At 37.0% G+C, this 20,137-nt stretch overlaps 4 protein-coding genes across 7 annotated transcripts; 2 read left to right on the forward strand and 2 right to left on the reverse strand.

The window, feature by feature from the left end:
• The first annotated feature begins 1,063 nt into the window (after positions 1 to 1,063).
• Positions 1,064 to 4,391, forward strand: LOC121266499 (scarecrow-like protein 9). 3 transcript variants are annotated; one of them, XM_041170341.1, is made up of 3 exons: positions 1,064 to 1,227; positions 1,343 to 1,413; positions 1,488 to 4,391. In XM_041170341.1, the coding sequence occupies exon 3, from the start codon at positions 1,678 to 1,680 to the stop codon at positions 3,931 to 3,933; it is 2,256 nt and encodes a 751-aa protein (XP_041026275.1). In that variant the 5' UTR covers positions 1,064 to 1,227; positions 1,343 to 1,413; positions 1,488 to 1,677; the 3' UTR covers positions 3,934 to 4,391. The 3 variants fall into 3 exon arrangements, with proteins under 3 accessions (XP_041026275.1, XP_041026276.1, XP_041026274.1); XM_041170342.1 differs by having other exon boundaries at positions 1,496 to 4,391; XM_041170340.1 differs by having other exon boundaries at positions 1,073 to 1,413; positions 1,496 to 4,391.
• A 1,381-nt stretch (positions 4,392 to 5,772) lies between these two features.
• Positions 5,773 to 9,933, forward strand: LOC121266498 (scarecrow-like protein 9). Of its 2 annotated transcripts, XR_005940817.1 has the most exons (3): positions 5,773 to 6,803; positions 7,051 to 9,570; positions 9,666 to 9,933. XR_005940817.1 is itself a non-coding variant. In XM_041170339.1 (2 exons), the coding sequence occupies exon 2, from the start codon at positions 7,214 to 7,216 to the stop codon at positions 9,488 to 9,490; it is 2,277 nt and encodes a 758-aa protein (XP_041026273.1). In that variant the 5' UTR covers positions 5,773 to 6,961; positions 7,051 to 7,213; the 3' UTR covers positions 9,491 to 9,933. The 2 variants fall into 2 exon arrangements, 1 of the variants encoding a protein (XP_041026273.1); XM_041170339.1 differs by having other exon boundaries at positions 5,773 to 6,961; positions 7,051 to 9,933.
• Positions 9,934 to 12,069: 2,136 nt separating this feature from the next.
• LOC121266500 (UPF0161 protein At3g09310) lies at positions 12,070 to 13,555 on the reverse strand. Its single transcript, XM_041170343.1, has 3 exons — positions 13,194 to 13,555; positions 12,934 to 13,074; positions 12,070 to 12,838 (listed from the first exon to the last, which is right to left on the reverse strand). The coding sequence occupies exons 1-3, from the start codon at positions 13,456 to 13,458 to the stop codon at positions 12,780 to 12,782; spliced, it is 465 nt and encodes a 154-aa protein (XP_041026277.1). The 5' UTR covers positions 13,459 to 13,555; the 3' UTR covers positions 12,070 to 12,779.
• An 807-nt stretch (positions 13,556 to 14,362) lies between these two features.
• LOC121266576 (uncharacterized protein At2g37660, chloroplastic) lies at positions 14,363 to 17,315 on the reverse strand. Its single transcript, XM_041170447.1, has 7 exons — positions 16,831 to 17,315; positions 16,455 to 16,726; positions 16,273 to 16,309; positions 16,097 to 16,194; positions 15,947 to 16,008; positions 14,891 to 15,014; positions 14,363 to 14,757 (listed from the first exon to the last, which is right to left on the reverse strand). Exons 1-7 carry the CDS (start codon positions 16,883 to 16,885, stop codon positions 14,638 to 14,640), a joined length of 768 nt encoding a protein of 255 aa, XP_041026381.1. The 5' UTR covers positions 16,886 to 17,315; the 3' UTR covers positions 14,363 to 14,637.
• Positions 17,316 to 20,137: the final 2,822 nt, after the last annotated feature.

Consider the following 20,137-nt stretch of genomic DNA (forward strand, 5'->3'; position numbering starts at 1 on the left):
GAAAAAAACCAACGAAATTCTTTACCGAATTTTTTTTTTAATTTTTAAAATTTTTTTTATTTAATGATTAAGTAAGTGTTTTTAAATGAATATGTGATTTTTTTATTTTTAAAAAACATTTAAACAGTTTAAAAAAATAGTGAAAGAAAAGATAAAAAATATAAAAAAAAGATTTATAGTGTTTGGTAAAAGATTTCAATAAAAATATTCTGTGGACGTAGCAACGTCTATACTATAAACTTGAACAAAATAATATTAATTAATAAAAAATTTCAACCCACAAAGGACATGGCAGACAATTTAGACATCTTTTGTTTTCACAGAAGAGATAAGATAAAAGTTAAAAGTTGAATAAAATATTGTTAGAATATATTTTTTTAATATTATTTTTATTTTAAAATTTAAGAAAATTAAATTATTTATTTTATTTTATTCAGAAATTTAAAAAAATTATAATAATAAAATGAAATAAAATTTTTTATGAAAGTAAAGAGTCCTTAACGTGGGAGTGGGATGCATCGCTGTCTCATTTTTCTTGTTTGTTCATGGCAAACGGGCGACTGGTTGAGATTCGCCTAATTCTCAAGACTATGCAATTTCTAAGAATAATGATATACTTATAATTATGAATTTTTTAATGTCTATTTTATTATTTATTTAATAATAAATTAATATAATCATGTCATCTTATTAAAAATTATTTTATTTATATATAATTATTATTCATCTAAAATAATAACTATTTTATTATTTGTAGATTCTAAAATATCATTTTCATTCTATATTTTTCTTTGTTTAAAAAATTCGGAAATGGAAAACGAGAGTGCTGCTTTTAAAAGTGAAGGCGACTGTTTGACTGGCTGTAGGTCGTCGTCAAATGAGACAAAATCGTCGTTTCGACATGGAAACGCGTCGTTCAGGAAATGCTTGTGGCCCTGTAGAGCTAAGACTCCACAGTCCAGACTCCACAGTGCCATTATCTAGAGAAGGACAAGACTCTCAGTCAGGTTTTGAGATTTTGACGGCTATAGCCGGTAACCTATATACTGGACAACAGGTCAATGGCTGTGATCGAGCCACTTACCTCGGACTGAGCTCACTTTTACTCTCAGAAACTAATAACACACAAATTCGTAAGACCTCCTGCTCTCTTACAGTTGCTCCACTGCTCTCTCTCTCTCTCTATCTCTCTGTCTCTCTCTCCCTCTCATCTAGGGTTTCTCTGAAGTACGCTTTACTCTTCTATGCTTCACTGTAAGGGAAGTCTAACGCGCCACTTCTCATCTTCTAGGTTTTAGAATCTGTTCCATTCTCGTATTAAATTTTTCTACAATGCTTTCAGGCTTAAGAAAGAGTGGCGATTTCTTCTTGGATTTTGATGTATATTCTCTTCTTAATGCTGCAACGTCCATGGTTTTTTTTTTTAAATCCGAAAACTTAAGAGTTTGTTGATTTGCTTTTGGAGGTGTTAATGTTTGTTTTAATAGCTTTCTAGGATTGAAGGAAGCGTCTTTTGTTTGGTTGGGGATCAAAGCAATCAGAGGTCATTTGGAACAGAAATCTCGGGTTTGGTTTTGAAAATCAAATTTATTGAGCTTTCCATTTCGATTCTTGAGGCAGAGTTCTGACTGAGGCTCTGGAAAATAGATGACTTCTGATTGAGCTTGTGTAAAATAGATGACAATGGATTCGCGTGCTAGGGGGTTTTCGGGTTCCACTCATGGAATGGGATTGGCAAATCAATCTTCTTCGGTTCATTCTAATCAAAACCTTTTTTCTGGACCCAGATTGGAAAATCCCTTTCTAGATCACAAGCCTAGGGGGTTTCATTATCTTCAACCAGATCAGGCACCTAGTTATATAGCCCCGAGCTTGGATGAGGCCCAGGGGGAGGATTCCCCGGAGGACTGTGACTTTTCCGATGCTGTTTTGGGATTCATAAGTCAGATACTAATGGAAGAAGGCGTGGAGGACAAGACTTGCATGCTTCAGGATTCTTTGGAACTTCAAGCTGCTGAGAAACCCTTCTATGAGTTGCTTGGGAAAAAATACCCCCCTTCCCCGCTTCATAGAACAAATGATACCAATGGGAATAGGGAGAGCCCAGATGATGATCGCGATGCATATCATGGTAATTATGCCAGCAGTACTAATAGTAGTAGCTGTTTTGGTGATAATTCCTTGATTCAAAATCACGGAGAATATACCTCCCAATTACAGAACTCGTATAGAAATTCAAATGGTATGATCAGTAGTGTGGATGGATTTGTAGATTTTCCCAGTAGTACTCTTCAGGTGCCTGATTCATATAGTGAGAATCATTCTGTTTGGCAATTCAGGAAAGGGGTTGAAGAGGCTAGTAAGTTTCTTCCCCCCAGAAGTGAGTTTTTTTTTAACTTGGAGGCAAATGAGTTGTTATTGCAGAAGCCCAAGGCAGTGAGTAGCAAGGAGGAGGTCAAGGTGGAGATGGAGGAGGGGGAATACTCACCGACTGGGTCAAGAGGAAAGAAGCATCCTCATGGAGGGGAGGACAATAATACAGAAGATGAGAGGAGTAGTAAGCTAGCTGCTGTGTATATTGAATCAACTCTACGGTCTAAGATGTTTGATATGGTGTTGTTGTGTAGTGTAGGGGAAGGTAAGGCCAAGTTGACAGCCCTTCAGGAGACATTGCAGAACGGGAAAAGCAAAAATGTACAGCAAAATAGAATAAGCAAAACTGTGCCTCGGATTGGGCAATCGAAAGGGTCTAACGGTGGAAGAAGAAGTGGTGGTAAGAAACAAAGAGGCAACAAGGACGTGGTGGATTTGAGAACTCTCCTTATTCATTGTTCCCAAGCTGTTGCAGCTGATGACCAGAGGAGTGCAAATGAAATGCTAAAGCAGATCAGGCAGCACTCTTCTCCTTTTGGGGATGGAAATCAAAGATTGGCCCATATATTTGCTGATGGCCTTGAGGCACGATTGGCTGGCACTGGCAGCCAGATATATAAAGGTCTAGTTAATAAAAGAACACCTGCTGCTGACGTCTTGAATGCTTACCATCTATACCTTGCCGCATGCCCGTTTAGGAAGATTTCCAATTTTATATCAAATAAGACGATAATGAATGAAGCCGTGGATACAACATGTCTCCATGTCATAGACTTTGGTATCCTTTATGGTTTCCAATGGCCCACCCTTATTCAGCGGCTCTCATGGAGACCTGGTGGGCCCCCAAAGCTTCGGATTACTGGAATAGATTTTCCCCAACCTGGATTTCGGCCAGCAGAGCGAGTTGAGGAAACTGGACGTCGCTTGGCAACTTATGCTGAGAGTTTCGATGTGCCATTTGAGTATCATGCCATAGCAAAGAAATGGGAAACCATTCGAATTGAGGAACTTAAAATTAACAAGGATGAGTTCGTTGTTGTAAACTGCTTGTATCGAGGTAAGAACTTGCATGATGAATCTGTGTCAGTTGACAGTTCAAGAGATATCTTCCTCAGTTTGGTGAGGAAGATCAATCCAGATATTTTCGTCCATGGGGTTGTTAATGGTGCATTCAATGCCCCCTTTTTCGTTACCCGGTTTCGAGAGGCATTGTTTCACTATTCTGCACTGTTTGATATGCTCGAAACTGTTGTACCTCATGAGGATCGCGAAAGGATGCTGATTGAGAAAGAGATCTTTGGTAGGGAGGCTTTGAATGTCATAGCTTGTGAAGGCTGGGAGAGAGTGGAGAGGCCTGAGACGTACAAGCAATGGCAAGTCCGAAACCTAAGGGCTGGGTTTGCCCAGCTGCCTTTTGGCCGGGAGCTTGTGAAGATGGCAATTGCGAAGGTGAGGTCCAGCTACCACAAGGATTTCGTCATTGATGAAGATAGTCAGTGGCTGTTGCAAGGATGGAAGGGGCGAACCACCTATGCCCTTTCTTGTTGGAAACCGGCTTAGTGAACTTGACAGGCACACTTACTAATTGGCCTTCCTCTCATCTCCTTGGCATTTGAAACCGGTGATTGAGCTCCCAAGGCAATACTGCTAGTTGATTCTTTTTTGTTTTTACCAATATGCCTTTTGCAGTTGCTGTCATCTGTGATTTATCTGCTTCCTTTATAATTGAGTAATTGGTAACCTGGCAGTTATATGTGGTCAGACTGGAGAGATGGTTGTTGGGTAAAGCAGGGGTATGCAGTCACTTGTAGAAAGACTTGCAGATTTTAGTTATAGCCCTTTGTCACCACAAATGCTGTATTTTAACTATGCTTCCTGAGTCTGTCCAATTGGTTATTGAATGTTGTCTAATGCACATAGTCAACTTCACATTAACATGTAAGGGATGAAACTCATGCAACAGGGTTATTAATGAAATAATAGTTTATTTTCCCCTGGGGAGGGGGCTCTTGTATGCTGCTGATATTGTTAAGAACCCTCTCTTCCCTTCTTTCTGTCATGAGCAAAACTGTTAGCGGTTTGCTGAATTGGATTACTTTTTTATGCAATTATAAGCTCCTCGCATCTTTTCTTGCGGAATGTGATGGAGCTCTGTCATTCTGCATGGGCCATTGTGTTCAACATTTTTCCTCGTATGTATTGTTGTTTTTTCTCCTCAACAATCATCATAATAGTCATGTTTACATGTAAATTGTAATAATTAAGAGGTTGAAGCCAACATGTACGTTCGTGATCCTTCTTGCGTTGATTCTTCTTGTCTCGCGCAAATTGCGGTCTCTGTCACCATGAAGTACTCTTATTTTTGTCTTCTTGTCCAAAATATTCAAGGTCTGGTCTGGTATGGGGCGGGGCCTCTTGTAATCTTTGATGGATAATAATATGTTAATGCGAAAACCATACATTTTTATTTTCTTTCCTTTCCTTCTTGGAAACCAATATTTGTTTTAAACAAAACAAGTTGGATTGGGAGATAGGAAATTTATCTCCAGACATTCCTCATACGAGGTTGACAAATATCATCAGTCTCCTAAACTAATTGATTTTTTTGTGCTTATCATCCGTATACCACATATTTAATAAGAGAAAAAATAAAAAATAAAATAAAATAAAATATTATGTGTTGAATGTGGTGTGAGAATGATGAGGTAAATTTTTCTTTAAATTTTAGTCATTGCACATAGGGAAAAGATTAAAAATTCTAATTTTACTCTGAAGTAAGCTTAGCAAGCGATGTCTTCATCTATATTTCTAAATAAATAATCATTATGGTGCAAGAAAGTGGGTTAATTTTAATCATTACACAAAGGCAAAGAGTAAGATACATTTTTTTTACTCAATATCAATATAAAATGAGGGAAAAAAGAAAGAAAAAGAAAATAAAGATTGAGGTTCATTTGGATGGGTAGTGAGATGATTTCAGATATTCTGTAAATAATAGTGAAAAAATAATGATAAAATATTTAATAGTAATAAATAATAATGAAAAATAGGTGAAAAATAAAAATAAAATAATAAATAATAGTTGAATATTTTGAGAATATTTCACTACCCAGAAACTATCATAGGCTCATTCTTTTTGGGGCTACAATCTGTCTCGCACCGAATTTCAGATTTGAACTTCTGATACATCAGGATTTGGGTGACTAAAAAAAATGATTTGATACTTAGGAGCAAAGGAAACGAATCATACTCAATCTCAATTATATATATTCCACGGGCAAAGCACTTTGTGTTTGTCGCTTATTAAAAAGAAAAGACACGTTGTGTTTGTCTCTATATATATATAGGTATCTTCTGCAGTAGACCTCCATGATTACTCCAACTTAGTGCTAAATCATAGCCAACTGGCTGCAAAGATTTCAACTTCTGAATCATACTGATTAGCAGATGAGCATATACCGTATAATAAACAGCATTAGTGACAAAGACGTCTGAGGGAGGCAGGCAAATTAACAAGAGCAGGCTTAAAAGATGAAAGTCGTGTTCAGCAGGGCAAGTTTTTTCTTTTCGGTCTTATGACAAAACTATTTCAACAGGGCAAGTTTCGATTGACTCCTCGCTCTATTTCGGACAGCATTTTCTCAAACTTGAAATGAAGTTCCTGTGCAAAACCTACAAAGAGTCATCCCTTTTCTTTCACAATAGATATTGTCTTACCATCATGTATATCCCACCCTGTTTGCGTTTTCGTCTTTGTAATGGCATATATAGCCATGGAAATTGAGAAAACAGAGCATAACCCACTTCTGCTAGATTCATCCCTTGGCTTTCAGAATTATACTGTTTCAGTTTTTCCATCATGTATATCCCACTCTGTTTACATTTTCGTCTTTGTGATGCATAGATAGCCATGGGAATTGAGAAAAAAAGAGCATAATCCACTTCTACTAATTGTTCTGTCCCTCCTTTTACTTTATTTTGCACCCCAACTCCATAGAGATGCAAAACCCAATTCAACAGTTAGCATAAGAAAGAAGCCATTAAACCATTCAAAATGTGGTCTTTTTTAAGTGGGGACTGACCCATAACCCCACTTCATTAATTATCATTTAACAGCTTTTAAAGCAGCCGACACCCAACTTCAGTTTCTACACTTTTCTATGAAACACCTTTTTTCAATCTTTTATTTATTCTGCCCCACTCCTCCGACCGGTTCCACTGATCGAGAATAGGTAGTCGCAGAAAGCGCATGGTTTCTGTAGTCATTAGTCCACTAACCTCGGATGGAGGTTTTCTTTACTTTCAAATGCACCACATTAACTAGGAAACAAGCATAGGACGACCTTGTTCCTGTCAGTTGCGCGCTCTCTCTCTCTCTCTCTCTCTCTCTTTCTTTCTCTCTCTCTCTCCGTGGCTAGGGTTTCTCCGAGGTACAGAATACTCCACTTTTCATTTTCTAGTTTTTTGTTTTGAAGCTGTTTCCCTTCTCGTATTGAATTTGAATACCGTGCATTCAAGCTTTAAGAAAGAGTGAAGATTTTTTCTTATTTGTTATTCATATTCTCTGCTAAATTCTGCGACTTGCAAGGTTTGTTCGTGAAACCCGAAAAGGTTAGGATTTGTTGGTTTGCTATTGGAGGTGTTCATGTAAGGAAGCCTGCTTCTTTTTTTTTTTAGGTGGAGGCCAAAAGCAAGAGGAAGTCATTTGGAAAAGAAACTTGATGTTTAATTTTGAAAATTCAATTAATTGAGGTTAGTATTTAGATTCTTGAAGCAGAGTTCTGACGGAGGTCTTGGAAAAAGGATGACTTCTGATTGAGGTTTTACAAAGGAGGCGACAATGGATCCACATCCTAGGGGGTTTTCGGGTTCCACAGATGCAATCCAATTGGGCAATCAATCTTTTTCGGTTCTTTCTAATCAAAACCCTGTTTCTGGACCCAGATTCGGAAACTCCTTTTTTGATCACGAGTATAGGGGTTTTCATTTCCATCAACCGGATGAGGCACCGAGTCATATGGCCCCGTCCTCAGCTGGGGCACAGGGTGAGGATTACTCGGAGGACTGTGACTTTTCCGATACTGTTTTGGGGTTCATAAGTCAGATACTCATGGAAGAGGGCGTGGAGGATAAGTCTTGCATGCTTCAGGATTCTCTGGAACTTCAAGCTGCCGAGAAATCCTTCTATGAGTTGCTTGGGAAAAAATACCCCCCTTCCCCGATTCATATAACAAATCACATCAATGGAAATGGTGAGAGCACAGATGATAATCACTATGTATATCACAGTAATTATGCCAGTAGTACTAATAGTAGTAGTTGTTTTGGTGATAATTCCCCGATTCAAAATCACGGAGAATATACCTCCCAATTACAAAGTCTTCCACTTGATATCATTTCTCAGTCCTCGAATATCTGTTTAAATAGTGAGATGAGTAGTGTGGATGGCTTGGTGGGTTTTCCAAGTGGTACTTTTCAGGTGCCTGATTCAAATAGCAAGAACCAATCTGTTTGGCAATTCAGGAAGGGGGTTGAAGAGGCTAGTAAGTTTCTTCCGCCCAGAAGTAAGTTGTTTGTTAACTTGGAGGCAGATGGGTTGTTATTTCAGAAGCCCGAGGCAGGAAGGGGCAAGATGGAGGTTAAGGTGGAGATGGAGGATGAGGGCAAGGACTCACCTACTGGCTCAAGGGGAAAGAAGCATCCTCATGGAGGGGAGGATAGAGATACAGAAGATGAGAGGCGTAGTAAGCAAGCCACTGTGTATGTCGAATCAACTCTTCGGTCTAAGATGTTTGATATGGTGTTGCTCTGTAGCGCAGGTGAAGGTAAGGCTCACTTGACAGCCCTTCAGGAGACATTGCAGAACGGCAAAAGCAAAAATGTACAGCAGAATGGAATAAGCAAAACTGTGCCTCGGAATGGGAAATCAAAAGGATCTAATGGTGGAAGGGGACGCGGTAAGAAACAAAGTAGAAACAAGGAGGTGGTGGATTTGAGAACTCTCCTTATTCATTGTTCCCAAGCTGTTGCAGCTGATGATCAGAGGAGCGCAAATGAATTGCTAAAGCGAATCAGGCAGCACTCTACTCCTTTTGGGGATGGAAATCAGAGATTGGCCCATATCTTTGTTGAAGGCCTTGAGGCACGCTTGGCTGGAACTGGCAGCCAGATATATAAAGGTCTAGTTAATAAAAGAACATCTGCTGCTGACGTCTTGAAAGCTTACCATCTTTACCTTGCTGCATGCCCATTTAGGAAGATATCTAATTTTATATCAAATAAGACGATACAGATTGAAGCCGTGGAGGCAACAAGTCTCCATGTCATAGACTTTGGTATCCTTTATGGTTTCCAATGGCCCACCCTTATTCAGCGGCTCTCATGGAGACCTGGTGGGCCCCCAAAGCTTCGGATTACTGGAATAGATTTTCCCCAACCTGGATTTCGGCCAGCAGAGCGAGTTGAGGAAACCGGACGTCGCTTAGCAACTTATGCTGAGAGTTTCAATGTGCCATTTGAGTACCATGCCATAGCTAAGAAATGGGAGACCATTCAACTCGAGGAACTGAGAATTGATGAGGATGAGTTCCTTGTTGTAAACTGCTTGTATCGGGGTAGGCACTTGCGTGATGAATCCCTGTCAGTTGAAGGTTCAAGAGATGCCTTCCTCAATTTGGTGAGGAAGATTAATCCAGTTATTTTCATCCACGGGGTTGTTAGCGGTGCCTTCAATGCCCCTTTCTTTGTAACCCGGCTCCGAGAGGCATTGTTTCACTATTCTGCATTGTTTGATATGCTTGAAACTATTGTACCTCGAGAGGATCGAGAAAGAATGCTGATTGAGAAAGAGATCTTTGGTTGGGAGGCTTTGAATGTTATAGCTTGTGAAGGCTGGGAGAGAGTGGAGAGGCCCGAAACATACAAGCAATGGCAAGTCCGAAACCTAAGAGCTGGGCTTGCTCAGCTACCTTTTGACCGGGAGCTTGTGAAGGCAGCAATGGCTAAGGTGAGGTCCAGCTACCACAAGGATTTTGTCATTGATAAAGATAGCCGGTGGCTGTTGCAAGGATGGAAGGGGCGAACCATCTTTGCCCTTTCTTGTTGGAAACCGGCCTAACGAGCTTGACAGGCACACTTGTCTAATTGGGCCTACCTCTCATCTCCTTGGCATTTGAAAATGATGATTGAGGACCCAAGGTAATGCTGCTATTTGTTTCTGTTTTTGTTGTATCAATGCCCCCCTCTTGCATTGCTCTCATCTGTGATTAATCGGCTTCTTACTTTATAATTAGGTTAATCAGTAACCTGGCAGTTAAAAAGTGATCAGACTGGAGAGAAGAATGTTGGGTAAAGTAGTGGTATGTAGTTATCTTTTTGAGGACTTGAATATTCAAGTTATAGTCCTCTCTCAGCACAAATGTTGTATTCTAATTACTCTTTCTTAGTCAGTCCATTAGGTTTTTGAATGTTGCCTAATGGACACAGTCAACTTAATATTAACATGTAAAAGAGGAAACTCATGCAACAGTGTTATAAACGAAAGAATAGTATCTTTCCCCACATGGAGGGAGCTTTGGTTTGCTGCTGATGATGTTAGGAACTCTCTCGTCCCCTTTCTTTAATGAGAAACTTTATTAGCTGTTTGCTGAATTGGAATACTTTTATGCACTTATATGCTCCTCTCGTCTTATTTTGCGGAATGTGATTGACCTTTGTCTTTCTCCATAGGCCATTGTGCTCAACATTTTACTCATGCTTCGTAGCATTGCATTATGCTTTCTTATCGTGTGCTCCATTTGGAACATTCTTTCTTATCTCGGTTCATAATTAATGTTTATCATATAGGCCTTGTGCCACGTTGACTAATTTATGTTCCAGATTGGCAAGTGGTGTTTTCTCACAGGATTATGGTTCTTAATTTGTTAAATCTAAACGTTCTGTAGTTGGAGAGACACATTTATATAGTACTCACTAATCATGAACTTCACTTTCAAAATCGAGTACAACCCTTCCTGTGGAGTAAAAGTGAATCTTGGGAGTATGGTAATGGGTAATCGATCAAAATAATGATTGAAATTAATAATTAATTAGTATGGTAAAAGCACCCTCTCCAACCTTCCCACTTACTACACTTACTATCTCTCTCTCTTTCCATTACCGGTAAGTGTGGCAAATCAGATTGAAAAGTTGTTTAGAGCCTTCTTGTGAGGTGGCATGAGGAAGGAAATTAAATTTCACCTTGTGAGTTGGCAAATTGTGAGCTATCTGATTGCGAATGGTGGTTTAGTGCATGGGGGGATGGTGTTCTAAGGAGAATAAGGGGTCTTATGAAATAAGCTTATAGAAATTTATTAGAAAGGGGTTGAACACTTTTAAAAAACATATTAAGTTTGAAATGGATGATGGAGTAAGAACTCGCTTTTGGTTCGATGTTTAGAGTGGGGAGAGCCCTCTTTCCATTGTTTTTCCAGTTGTATTTAACTTGGCTAGCAATCAGTAAGCTGCAGTCTCAGAATTGCTGAGTCGTGCAAATGGGATGATAATTTGGAGTGTCACTTCTACTAGAAATGCTCAGGATTGGGAATTTGAAGAACTGGCAGATTTTTATAGTTATTTGTATTCAACAAAATTAGGAGGCAATGGCGGTAACCGTATGTTGTGGATTTCCATGGGGAGAAAAAAGTTTTCTATTAAATCTTTTTACAAGGCCTTGACAGTTCAACAACCCACATTCTTTTTGTGGAAGAGCATTTGAAAGGTTTTAGGGCCGTCTAAAGTTACATTTTTTACATGGACAGCTGCACTTGGAAAGATTTTGACAGTTGATAATCTAAGGAAACGTGGTATGGTGGTCACGGAGTGATGCTACATGCGTAAAAGGAATGAAGAATCGATAGATCATTTGCTCTTACATTATGAGGTGGCTAGAGAGTTATGGGCTGGTATCTTTGGTAGAGCCAGGCTAAGTTGGATAATGCCTAAGAGTGTGATGGAACTACTAGCGTGCTAGAATAGGAGACATGATAGCTCTCAACTGGCAATAGTGTGGAGAATGATACCTTTGTGCTTAATGTGGTGTTTATGGTAAAAAAGGAATGATATGTGCTTTAACAATAAGGAGCGTGCAATGGGAGAAATCTAGAATTTATTTGTTCTCTCTTTTACAGTGATTTTCTACTATTGTATTGAAGGGTGAGAATGTTCATGAGTTTCTTTCTTCTTTCCAGCTTACTAGATTGTAATTAGGTGTCTCACTTTATATACTTCCTGTGTACTTGGACATTTCAATCTATTCAATAAAGATTCTTACTTGTAAAAAAAAAAATTAAAAAAAATGATCAGCAAGTTCATTAAACAATTATAATTCAGTTTGTTTTCTTTTGAATTATTATCTGCCCATTTCAGTGCGCTTAATCATCACAACCCATGTCCATATCTACTGTAATCTTCCATTTAACCTGCAACATGACAATCTCAAGATTCACGCACACTCACTCCCAAGATTCACGCACATTCACTCCGGTTACAAAAGAGCTTTGGCATCAGCTCGTTAACTTCTAACAGCTCCTGATTAAACCCAAAATCAAAGATATCAAAACTACAAGTGGGAAATCATAGATCCTTTTACCAAATCGATAAATAATTCATAGCAAGACCACGAGCAGAAAGTTATAACTAGAGCAAGTCCCAGCGGTCAGTGTAAATGGATTAGGCCCACCTTAACAACTGTGCAAAAGCTGCAGAAAATTTGGTATAAAGGTCAAAGGAGTGAACAGAACATATCCTTGACGGTAGTCTGATTGAATATTGTGACTCTCGAAGTGTCTGGACTTTCTCAACTAGGCAATGCACTGCTAAATCTAACAACATTAAAGCTAAAGTTGAACAACTTCTTCATACAGACCTATAGATAATTAGTTGTACGGCCAAGCCCTCAGAACATAAATCTAGAACAATGTTAACGGTCCAAAAATGATCAAAACATGAGTGTTCGTTATAGATCGGTTCTTTCTCAAGTTCCCCAACTGAATTTCAAAGATGGTAACGGAACACGGCTAAAGAACAAAACTAAAGAAAAATAAGCAATCAGTATAGAAAATTTGTCCCATAAAACGAATGACACCATTTTAGGAAGCTAATGCATCATTGCATCTCACTAGTCACTAGGATATACCAATGAGCGACAAGAACGTTAATTGAAAGATCATTCTTATTGCCATGCACAGACAGAAGATGTTAGAAAATAACAAATGCCCACATCAGTTTGTAAGTGCGCAGTTCGTACGCACATCAATCTATTGTGCAACTTTAGGGAAAAAAAATGCTGGCAAGGATAAAGTTGAGACCTTATCCTCAAAGAAACCAAGTACTTTTGAATTAGCGGCAAGCAGATAAACCAAGATGCCTCATTCTTCAGGTAGACTTCTCTCGTCATACCACCTAGGAGGATCAAATCCAGACCCACCTGATAAAGTGATAGAAAATTTATATTACAAAAAATATATATAAATGTATGTATATCTATTAAAGAACATAGAAATATATGTTAGGATTGATTACCAAGGGGATTGCAACGACATAGACGCCAAGCAGTCAAGACAGTGCCCTTAACGACTCCATACTTTTTGTAAGCTTCCATGGAGTACCCACTACAAGTTGGAACATAACGACAACTGTTCGGCAACAACGGCGAGATTTCCCCTGCTTAATCAATACAAAGTTTTTAGCTTGAAAATATATAAAATAACAACAGATGAACAATACACAATTTAGAAATTAAGTGATATAAGTTATTAAAAAATAAAAAAAAAAGTACCTACTTTTGTAAAATTTGAGCATAGAAAGAGCAGCTTTAACCCCTAAATCGTTCACTTCGTGGTTTGCAACTTCTTCTTGCGCATTTTCTGGGTTTGAGTCTACTTTGTTCGATATATTGTTAAGGAATGGGTGTCGGTGGCCTGGGATCCTGACGGGAGCTAAATAAACGGAATTGCGTTTACGAATAGGGCCAGAAAGATAATTAAGAGATGAGAGAGGAAGGACGGGGAAGGGTTTATGGGTGTTAAGGGAGAGAACAACTGCCATGTCAGGCGTCGTTATAGCCAGAGCGAGCAAACAATCTTCCCGGCCCCCCACTTTTCGGCCACGCGAGAGATCCCAACGCCACCGGCCACGACCACCCCTTTTTATTTGTAGTTTTTCTTTTTTTAAATGATTATATTATCTATTATTTAATCAATATCTCTTTATATTTTCAATTAAAATAAAATTAACATGTCATTTTATTATTAAAAAAATAATTATTAATGTATTGATATTTTTTTATTTTTAAAAATATTTAAAAATGTTAAAGAATTATAAAAAAATAAAAATAAAAAAAATTAAATTTTGCCTACACGGCACGCCCGCAATCACTGCTGGGCGGATTATCTAGTGCTATTACTCAAGATTTTATCTTAGTAAATTGTATTTTTTTCATTCTTTAAGCATAAAAAGAATATACAAATTTACTAAGACTACTTTCTTAATCATTAAAATAAATAAATAAAATATACGAACGAAAATGAGAAAGCAAAATCTTATCCCTCTCTAGTTGTAATTCTTTACAGCATATCGGCTAAATAATAAATAAAAAATTTGGATGATAATTTTAAAATAAAATAATAATTTCAAGATGTACATTTGGAAACCGATAACTCATAATTCAGGAAAATCAGTCTTTGTTTAATTATGTACTTCAGATGAGATGTTTTATTAAAAGTTAAATAAAATATTATTATAATATTATTTTTATTTTAATATTAAAAAATTAAATTATTTATTATATTTTTTTATAAAAATTTAAATAAATTGTAATAATTATATAAGATGAGATAATTTAATTTTATATAAGCAACCCAAATGTTCAAATGATCGTTCTTTCATCCTCTTTTATGTTAATGCAAATGAATAATAAATAAATTTTCAATAAATTGATAAGACTAAAAAATGATTAAACAGATGATAAATAATATATAATGTGGAAATTCATAAAATCTATGGCGTTCACTGAATGATCACTGTTTTACAAGCAGGAATATGTAATGGTCATATAATATAACGCTAATTATGACCACATAAATTTGGGATCATTAACAGTCTTGAATTAGAAAGTATTGCAATGGTTTAGGAATCTCAGCTGATAAAGTTAAACAATATTTTGAAGAAAATAATCCCCTCCCCCAAAGAGCTAGAACTAGACCAATTTTAATGGCCATTAACAGTTCAGAAACGGGCAGTGATATGGGAAAAGAGCGCCTTATAATCCTTCGTGGGCGTACCAACTCCCTCCGGCTTTGAGGCCAAGTCGAACGCCTTGAATTTGGCCTCCTCAAACTTTAGTGCCTGTTGAAATGAAAGAGTCCGCTTAGTAAAGGCAATAACCCCAAACAAATGTTCAAATGCTGCTTTGCAGCTAACTCCCTACAAAAAATCCAATAAAACCACACTTGCAGCACAACTTTAAATATCACCTGACCTGAATACACACTTCCGCAACGTCTTCCCTGGAAATGGTTTTTGTTTCAGTCTGAAGAAGCTCATCATCCTTTCCAACAAGAAGTTCTCGGATGCCTCCTTCTCTATCTTGCAGGCCTCCGGCTCTAACTCAACCAGCAAGGCGGTGAATGTCAATGGGCAATTGACCACAGTATTATTAACATAGGCGATAAAATTCTTAATTGAATTACTAGAACAAGGAAGAGTATCTGGTTCATTCAATTAAAGTTTGAAGATAAATCTGACCCTAAGGAAACCATTCTAACGTTAATAAAAGATTCAATTAACTTCAAAGATTTGTACTTCAACAAAACTTGCAGCCAAAAAGGCGCTACTGAGAGAGAGATCATGGCGATTCGGTACAAAGCCTCTCATCTTTGAGGCATGGAGTCCTTATATTGACATTCAGTGCTATATCCTTAAAACAGATAGCGGAATGCAAAGTTTAATGTCCTATCTGCCATACTTCCAAGTAAGAGAGAGATTCTCAGTCACAAGGCAAAGGGCAGAAATTGATGTAGGCATATAACGTCCTGATATAGAGGTAATCAAATGCAGAAATGGTTATTGAATGGAGTCTACCCTAGTTTTCTAATCTATTTTACTTTTTATTTTTATTTTTAAAAAGGACACCATGATGCTGGTTGTCCCCAGAAACAGACCCTAAGGGATAAAACACGATTTCTGCAAGGTCTCGTTTGTTTTTACAAAACTTTTCAACTTATCTCATCTCATCTAATTATTACAACTTTTTCAAATTCTCACACAAAATAAAATAAATAATTCAATTTTTTCAAATCTCAAAACAAAAATAATATTAAAAAAATATATTATAACAATATTTTATTCAATTTTCAACTCTAATCTCATCTCGTCTGCGAAATCAAAATGTTTGACTATTGATAATTGATCCCACTAACAAGAAATTCATATCTTCATTCATCATCCAAGCACCATCAAGGTGACAAGTAAAAAACATTGTTCAGTGTAAATTATTTTAACAAGAGAAATCAAATAAGCATGGAAATGGGTCTACCTTATAATTGTATAGGGAATACCAGAGTCAGCCAAATATTGCTCAGCCTTCCTCTTCCATATCTGTGATATATATAGGACATAAGATACAATACCCAAGAGAGAACCACAGGCAAACAAGTAATATCAATTTTATAAAGGGATTACGAACCAAGATATTGCCGTTACCCAAGCGGTTCAATGGATGATTCGGGTTTGTTCCCCCCATAGATCCAACCAACACAATATGCTTCACTCCAGCAGCCTTAGCTGTCACATGGATCATATAATTCAGATAAACAAAAAGGCAATTTAACTAAAGTGGACAGGAGGAAAGCCAATGCTCACCAGCATCTATTTGATTTTTCTGCCCAATCCAATCAACCTAATAAGCAAAGATATTGGGTCAACATTAAGCTATAAATTAACAGTTACCCCAAAAAGAAAAAAAGAGAAAACTTGAAGCTGATACGAATGTTGAAGAACAAAAAGCCGTCCAAATATCAGCAAATGTGAGCAACAGTAACTACCTGTTCAGGATAAGCTCCGTCTTCGAAATAGAACTCAGGTCGTTCCCCCTTGGTTGGATCAAACCCAGGTTTCATCTTGGGCACAGCGCTCGTGAGAATTACGAGAGAATTAATACCTTGGATTGCAGGAACTATGGTGCTGGTATCCCTTATATCCCCAACAAAAACATCATCCGCTCCACCAATGTTCCCTTTGCTCTCTTCGGTTCGAACGAGACCTCTTGCAACATACTGATCTGACCTCTCCTTTAATTTCCTATAAACTATCTGGCCTGCCGAAGCCAACCCATAAAAACCCACGTAAATACGAAACTCGTCCTTAAGTAAAGCAGAGAAGAAACGAACTAAATAGAGAATTAAAGACAAGGAGGGGCACCTGTTCTGCCACCAGCTCCGGTGACAAGGACCGTGCTCCGAGCCAACTCCGCCATTGCTGATGATACTACTCCAACTCGTCGAGATCCCTTTGTTTCTGAAGAAATGGGCACCAAGAAAAAAGCAGTGAAATAAAGAGGGGGAAACGGGGGTCGAAGTTTCTGGAATCCTTATCGACAGTGAACCGTGTTCATGACATATTGACCGAATTCTTTATGACAAAGCGTTGAGGTAGTTGTGGACTAGGATGCCAATGGGACACGTGTAAAGATGGCCATTGAGGAAAGACTAGTAGGATAGGACGTCAATCCGTCCGGCCGTCGGTAAGATATTCGATCTGAGACGTTTATCTGTGTACCTTCCTTCCTTCCGGAGCTTTGGTCGATCCATCGGATCCCTTCGCTCTTCGAATTCTCCGTTCCCTTTCTTGAGCGTGAACATTACACATTCAGATCTGTTCGAATCTAGTACGCATCAAACCACCCGTGAGTAATATGAAAGAAATTGGATAAAGAAATTATATAAAAACAAATTTATAAATTTGATATATTATATTATAAAATTATTTTTATTAAAAATTAGATATAAAGAATTATATTAAATTACGTTAATTTGTTAATTTATTTTTATGTAGTTTTTTTTCATATCTATAACACTTTTCTTTATACTAGTACACTTGTAATCAATGATACCCACTCCAATTACAAGACAACACATGTTTTTTTTATGAGAATAATAATATTTGTATTACAATATTGCTACAGACAACTGGGGTTGTGGAATTTTTAGAGAATCGGCTGACGTGGCATTAGCAGAGATATATTTAAAAAAAATAAAAAAATAATGGGAAATAGAGGAATTTGCATTTCGTTTGCTTCTTCTAAAACTTGTTTTGAAATGAAGCTTATTCTAAAACATTTCCAACATTTCATCTGCTTGTTGCAGTTGCTGTCGTGGGTAGGGCTATAATCGAGTCGAGCCAGTATTTGGCTTGTCGAGTTCGACTCGATTCAAAATATTCGAGTTCGAGCTGAGTTCGACTCGATAAACTAAACTCTCAACTCGAGTTCATCCCACAAACAAGTTCAAATCGAGCCGAACTTGAGCTCTAGCTTGAATTGTTTATTTTTTTATTTTTTAAATAAAATTTAATAATTAATAAATTACATAAAAATAAAAGATTTAATATTAAATTTATACAACTAATAAGTAGAACCTCTATTGAATTATAAATTTATCAATAAGTAAATTTTATTAGTTAATATGCTTATATTATTAGTTAATACACATATATATATATGTATATAGTTATCAATATATAAATCAGTTTTAATCGAATCGAACTAGTGAGTCGACTCTAACATAAGCGAGCGAGCCTTAACGAGGCTTAACCGAGTCGAGTCGAGTTTTATCGGGTATGTGTCATTTACAAATCGAGTGAGTATTTGCTTTCACGAAAGGTTTTTTTTTTCCCTTCTTACAAGTCGAGTTCGATTTTAGTTTAACTGAGCGAGTACCAAGCGGGCTATCAAATGTATTGATTCATTTATAACCCTAGTAGTGGGTAGAGGCTGTTGCGGTCGCTGTCATCTATGGTCACCGTCTTGGGTAGGACCAAAGCTTGTTGTAGTCGCCGTCGGATTAATAAAAAAATAATAGTGAGATATTTTGAGAGATACTCTCAGTACCCAAACCTGTCCGTAATCTCTCCTATTGTTATAAAACACACACATTAATTGCGTTTACTTTCAAGCTCTACTCTTAAGTCTAGATGGTGATTTATACCAACAAATATATAATCAATGCACCTAGATTTTAGTTATTTGTCATTTCTCACCATAATTTTTTCCAACTTCCACAAATCAATCAATGCATGATTTGTAACGAGGGCAGCGCAAGAGCAGCTGAGATCGGGTCTGATATTGCTAACCGAGAAGGTTACTTGATTTTTTTTCATGTATTTTTTTTAAAAATATTATAATATCATTAAAAAATAAAGAAGGGTATTAGTAGAAATGCTTGAGATCCAAAATGGGATCCAAGCATTTCTCTTGTAACAATAATAAAAAGCTGTCGGTGGTGAACACACATTAAAAGAAAGCATCGATGCATCCTTGTTCGTCTTCTTTTGTAAACAAGAAAACAAAAATTCAATTATAAAAATCTGTCCCGTTAATTAGTATTAGAGATAAAATTAAATTAAAGATGTTATCTTTAACAATTAGTATAAAAAATAATTAATATATTTTAACTTGTCACGTTATTTTATATGCGCGTATTAAATTTAGTAACGTAATCTTATTGAAATTTGATTTGTATAAATTTAAGGGTAAAAATTGAGACCTATGTTTTAATTCGTTTTTTCATGATAAATCTCACTTCTAATTTTTTATGTTTTATATGAAATGAAGTTCTGGGCCCAATTATGGTTGACTCTGAAGGCCCACAAATTTTGGGCCACTTCTGAAGGCCCACAAGTTGACTCTATATATGTATATTAAGGAATCTGCTCCGTTCCTTTCATGGCTCTGCATCCACATGATGGGGCCCATTCATCAAACGTGCCCCAATGTTCTATCGAAGTTAATTAAACAATCAAATCTTGATAGCTTGCAAATTGAAAACTTAGGGTGTAATTTAATTTCATTAATTAAGGTGCAAATTGGAAAAAAAAGAAAAAAACTATGGAAAGAACATTATTGGATTTTATTTATTCTATGAAAAATACTCCTACCGACAAAGAATGCTTACTAGTGTTTTTTTTTTTTTTTTTAAATTGTATTTATTTTGTAGTATTTAAAAAAAAAAACTAACAAAAATGGTTTAGAAAAAAATAATAATAATTTACCCTGTCGGTACCGATCGGTAACTTTTATCGGTGGCTCTAGCAGCATCCTTATTCTATTTCAACTCACACAAACTCCTTTGCCATAAACACATTGATATATCTTTGTTTTCTTGTGAGCACCACCAACTCAAACAGATCATGTAGTCATGTCCCAGCAGCTTGAGCCAACTCATATTTATGTAAAATCAACATCAAGTGAGATGAATGGGCCCAGTTTCTTGCATTCATTGATGCAATTTGCAAACAGTAGGGCCAGCTTCTCTCCTACTAATTGTGTGTACGCATACGGTATATGACTTCAATAACTTGTACAACTCTTTGTATTAATTAATTAACTATCAAAGTAAAACCAGGTCTTGTACATTGAATATATCATGCAGAATTTGCTTGACATTGCGTCCTTCAATCCTACTCTGTCGTATTACGAAATGATTAATCGAGTCAAAGTACTCTTGCTTAT

This window comes from Juglans microcarpa x Juglans regia, chromosome 5D (genome assembly GCF_004785595.1).
Source record: "Juglans microcarpa x Juglans regia isolate MS1-56 chromosome 5D, Jm3101_v1.0, whole genome shotgun sequence".
In the NCBI taxonomy this organism is placed as follows: domain Eukaryota; kingdom Viridiplantae; phylum Streptophyta; class Magnoliopsida; order Fagales; family Juglandaceae; genus Juglans; species Juglans microcarpa x Juglans regia.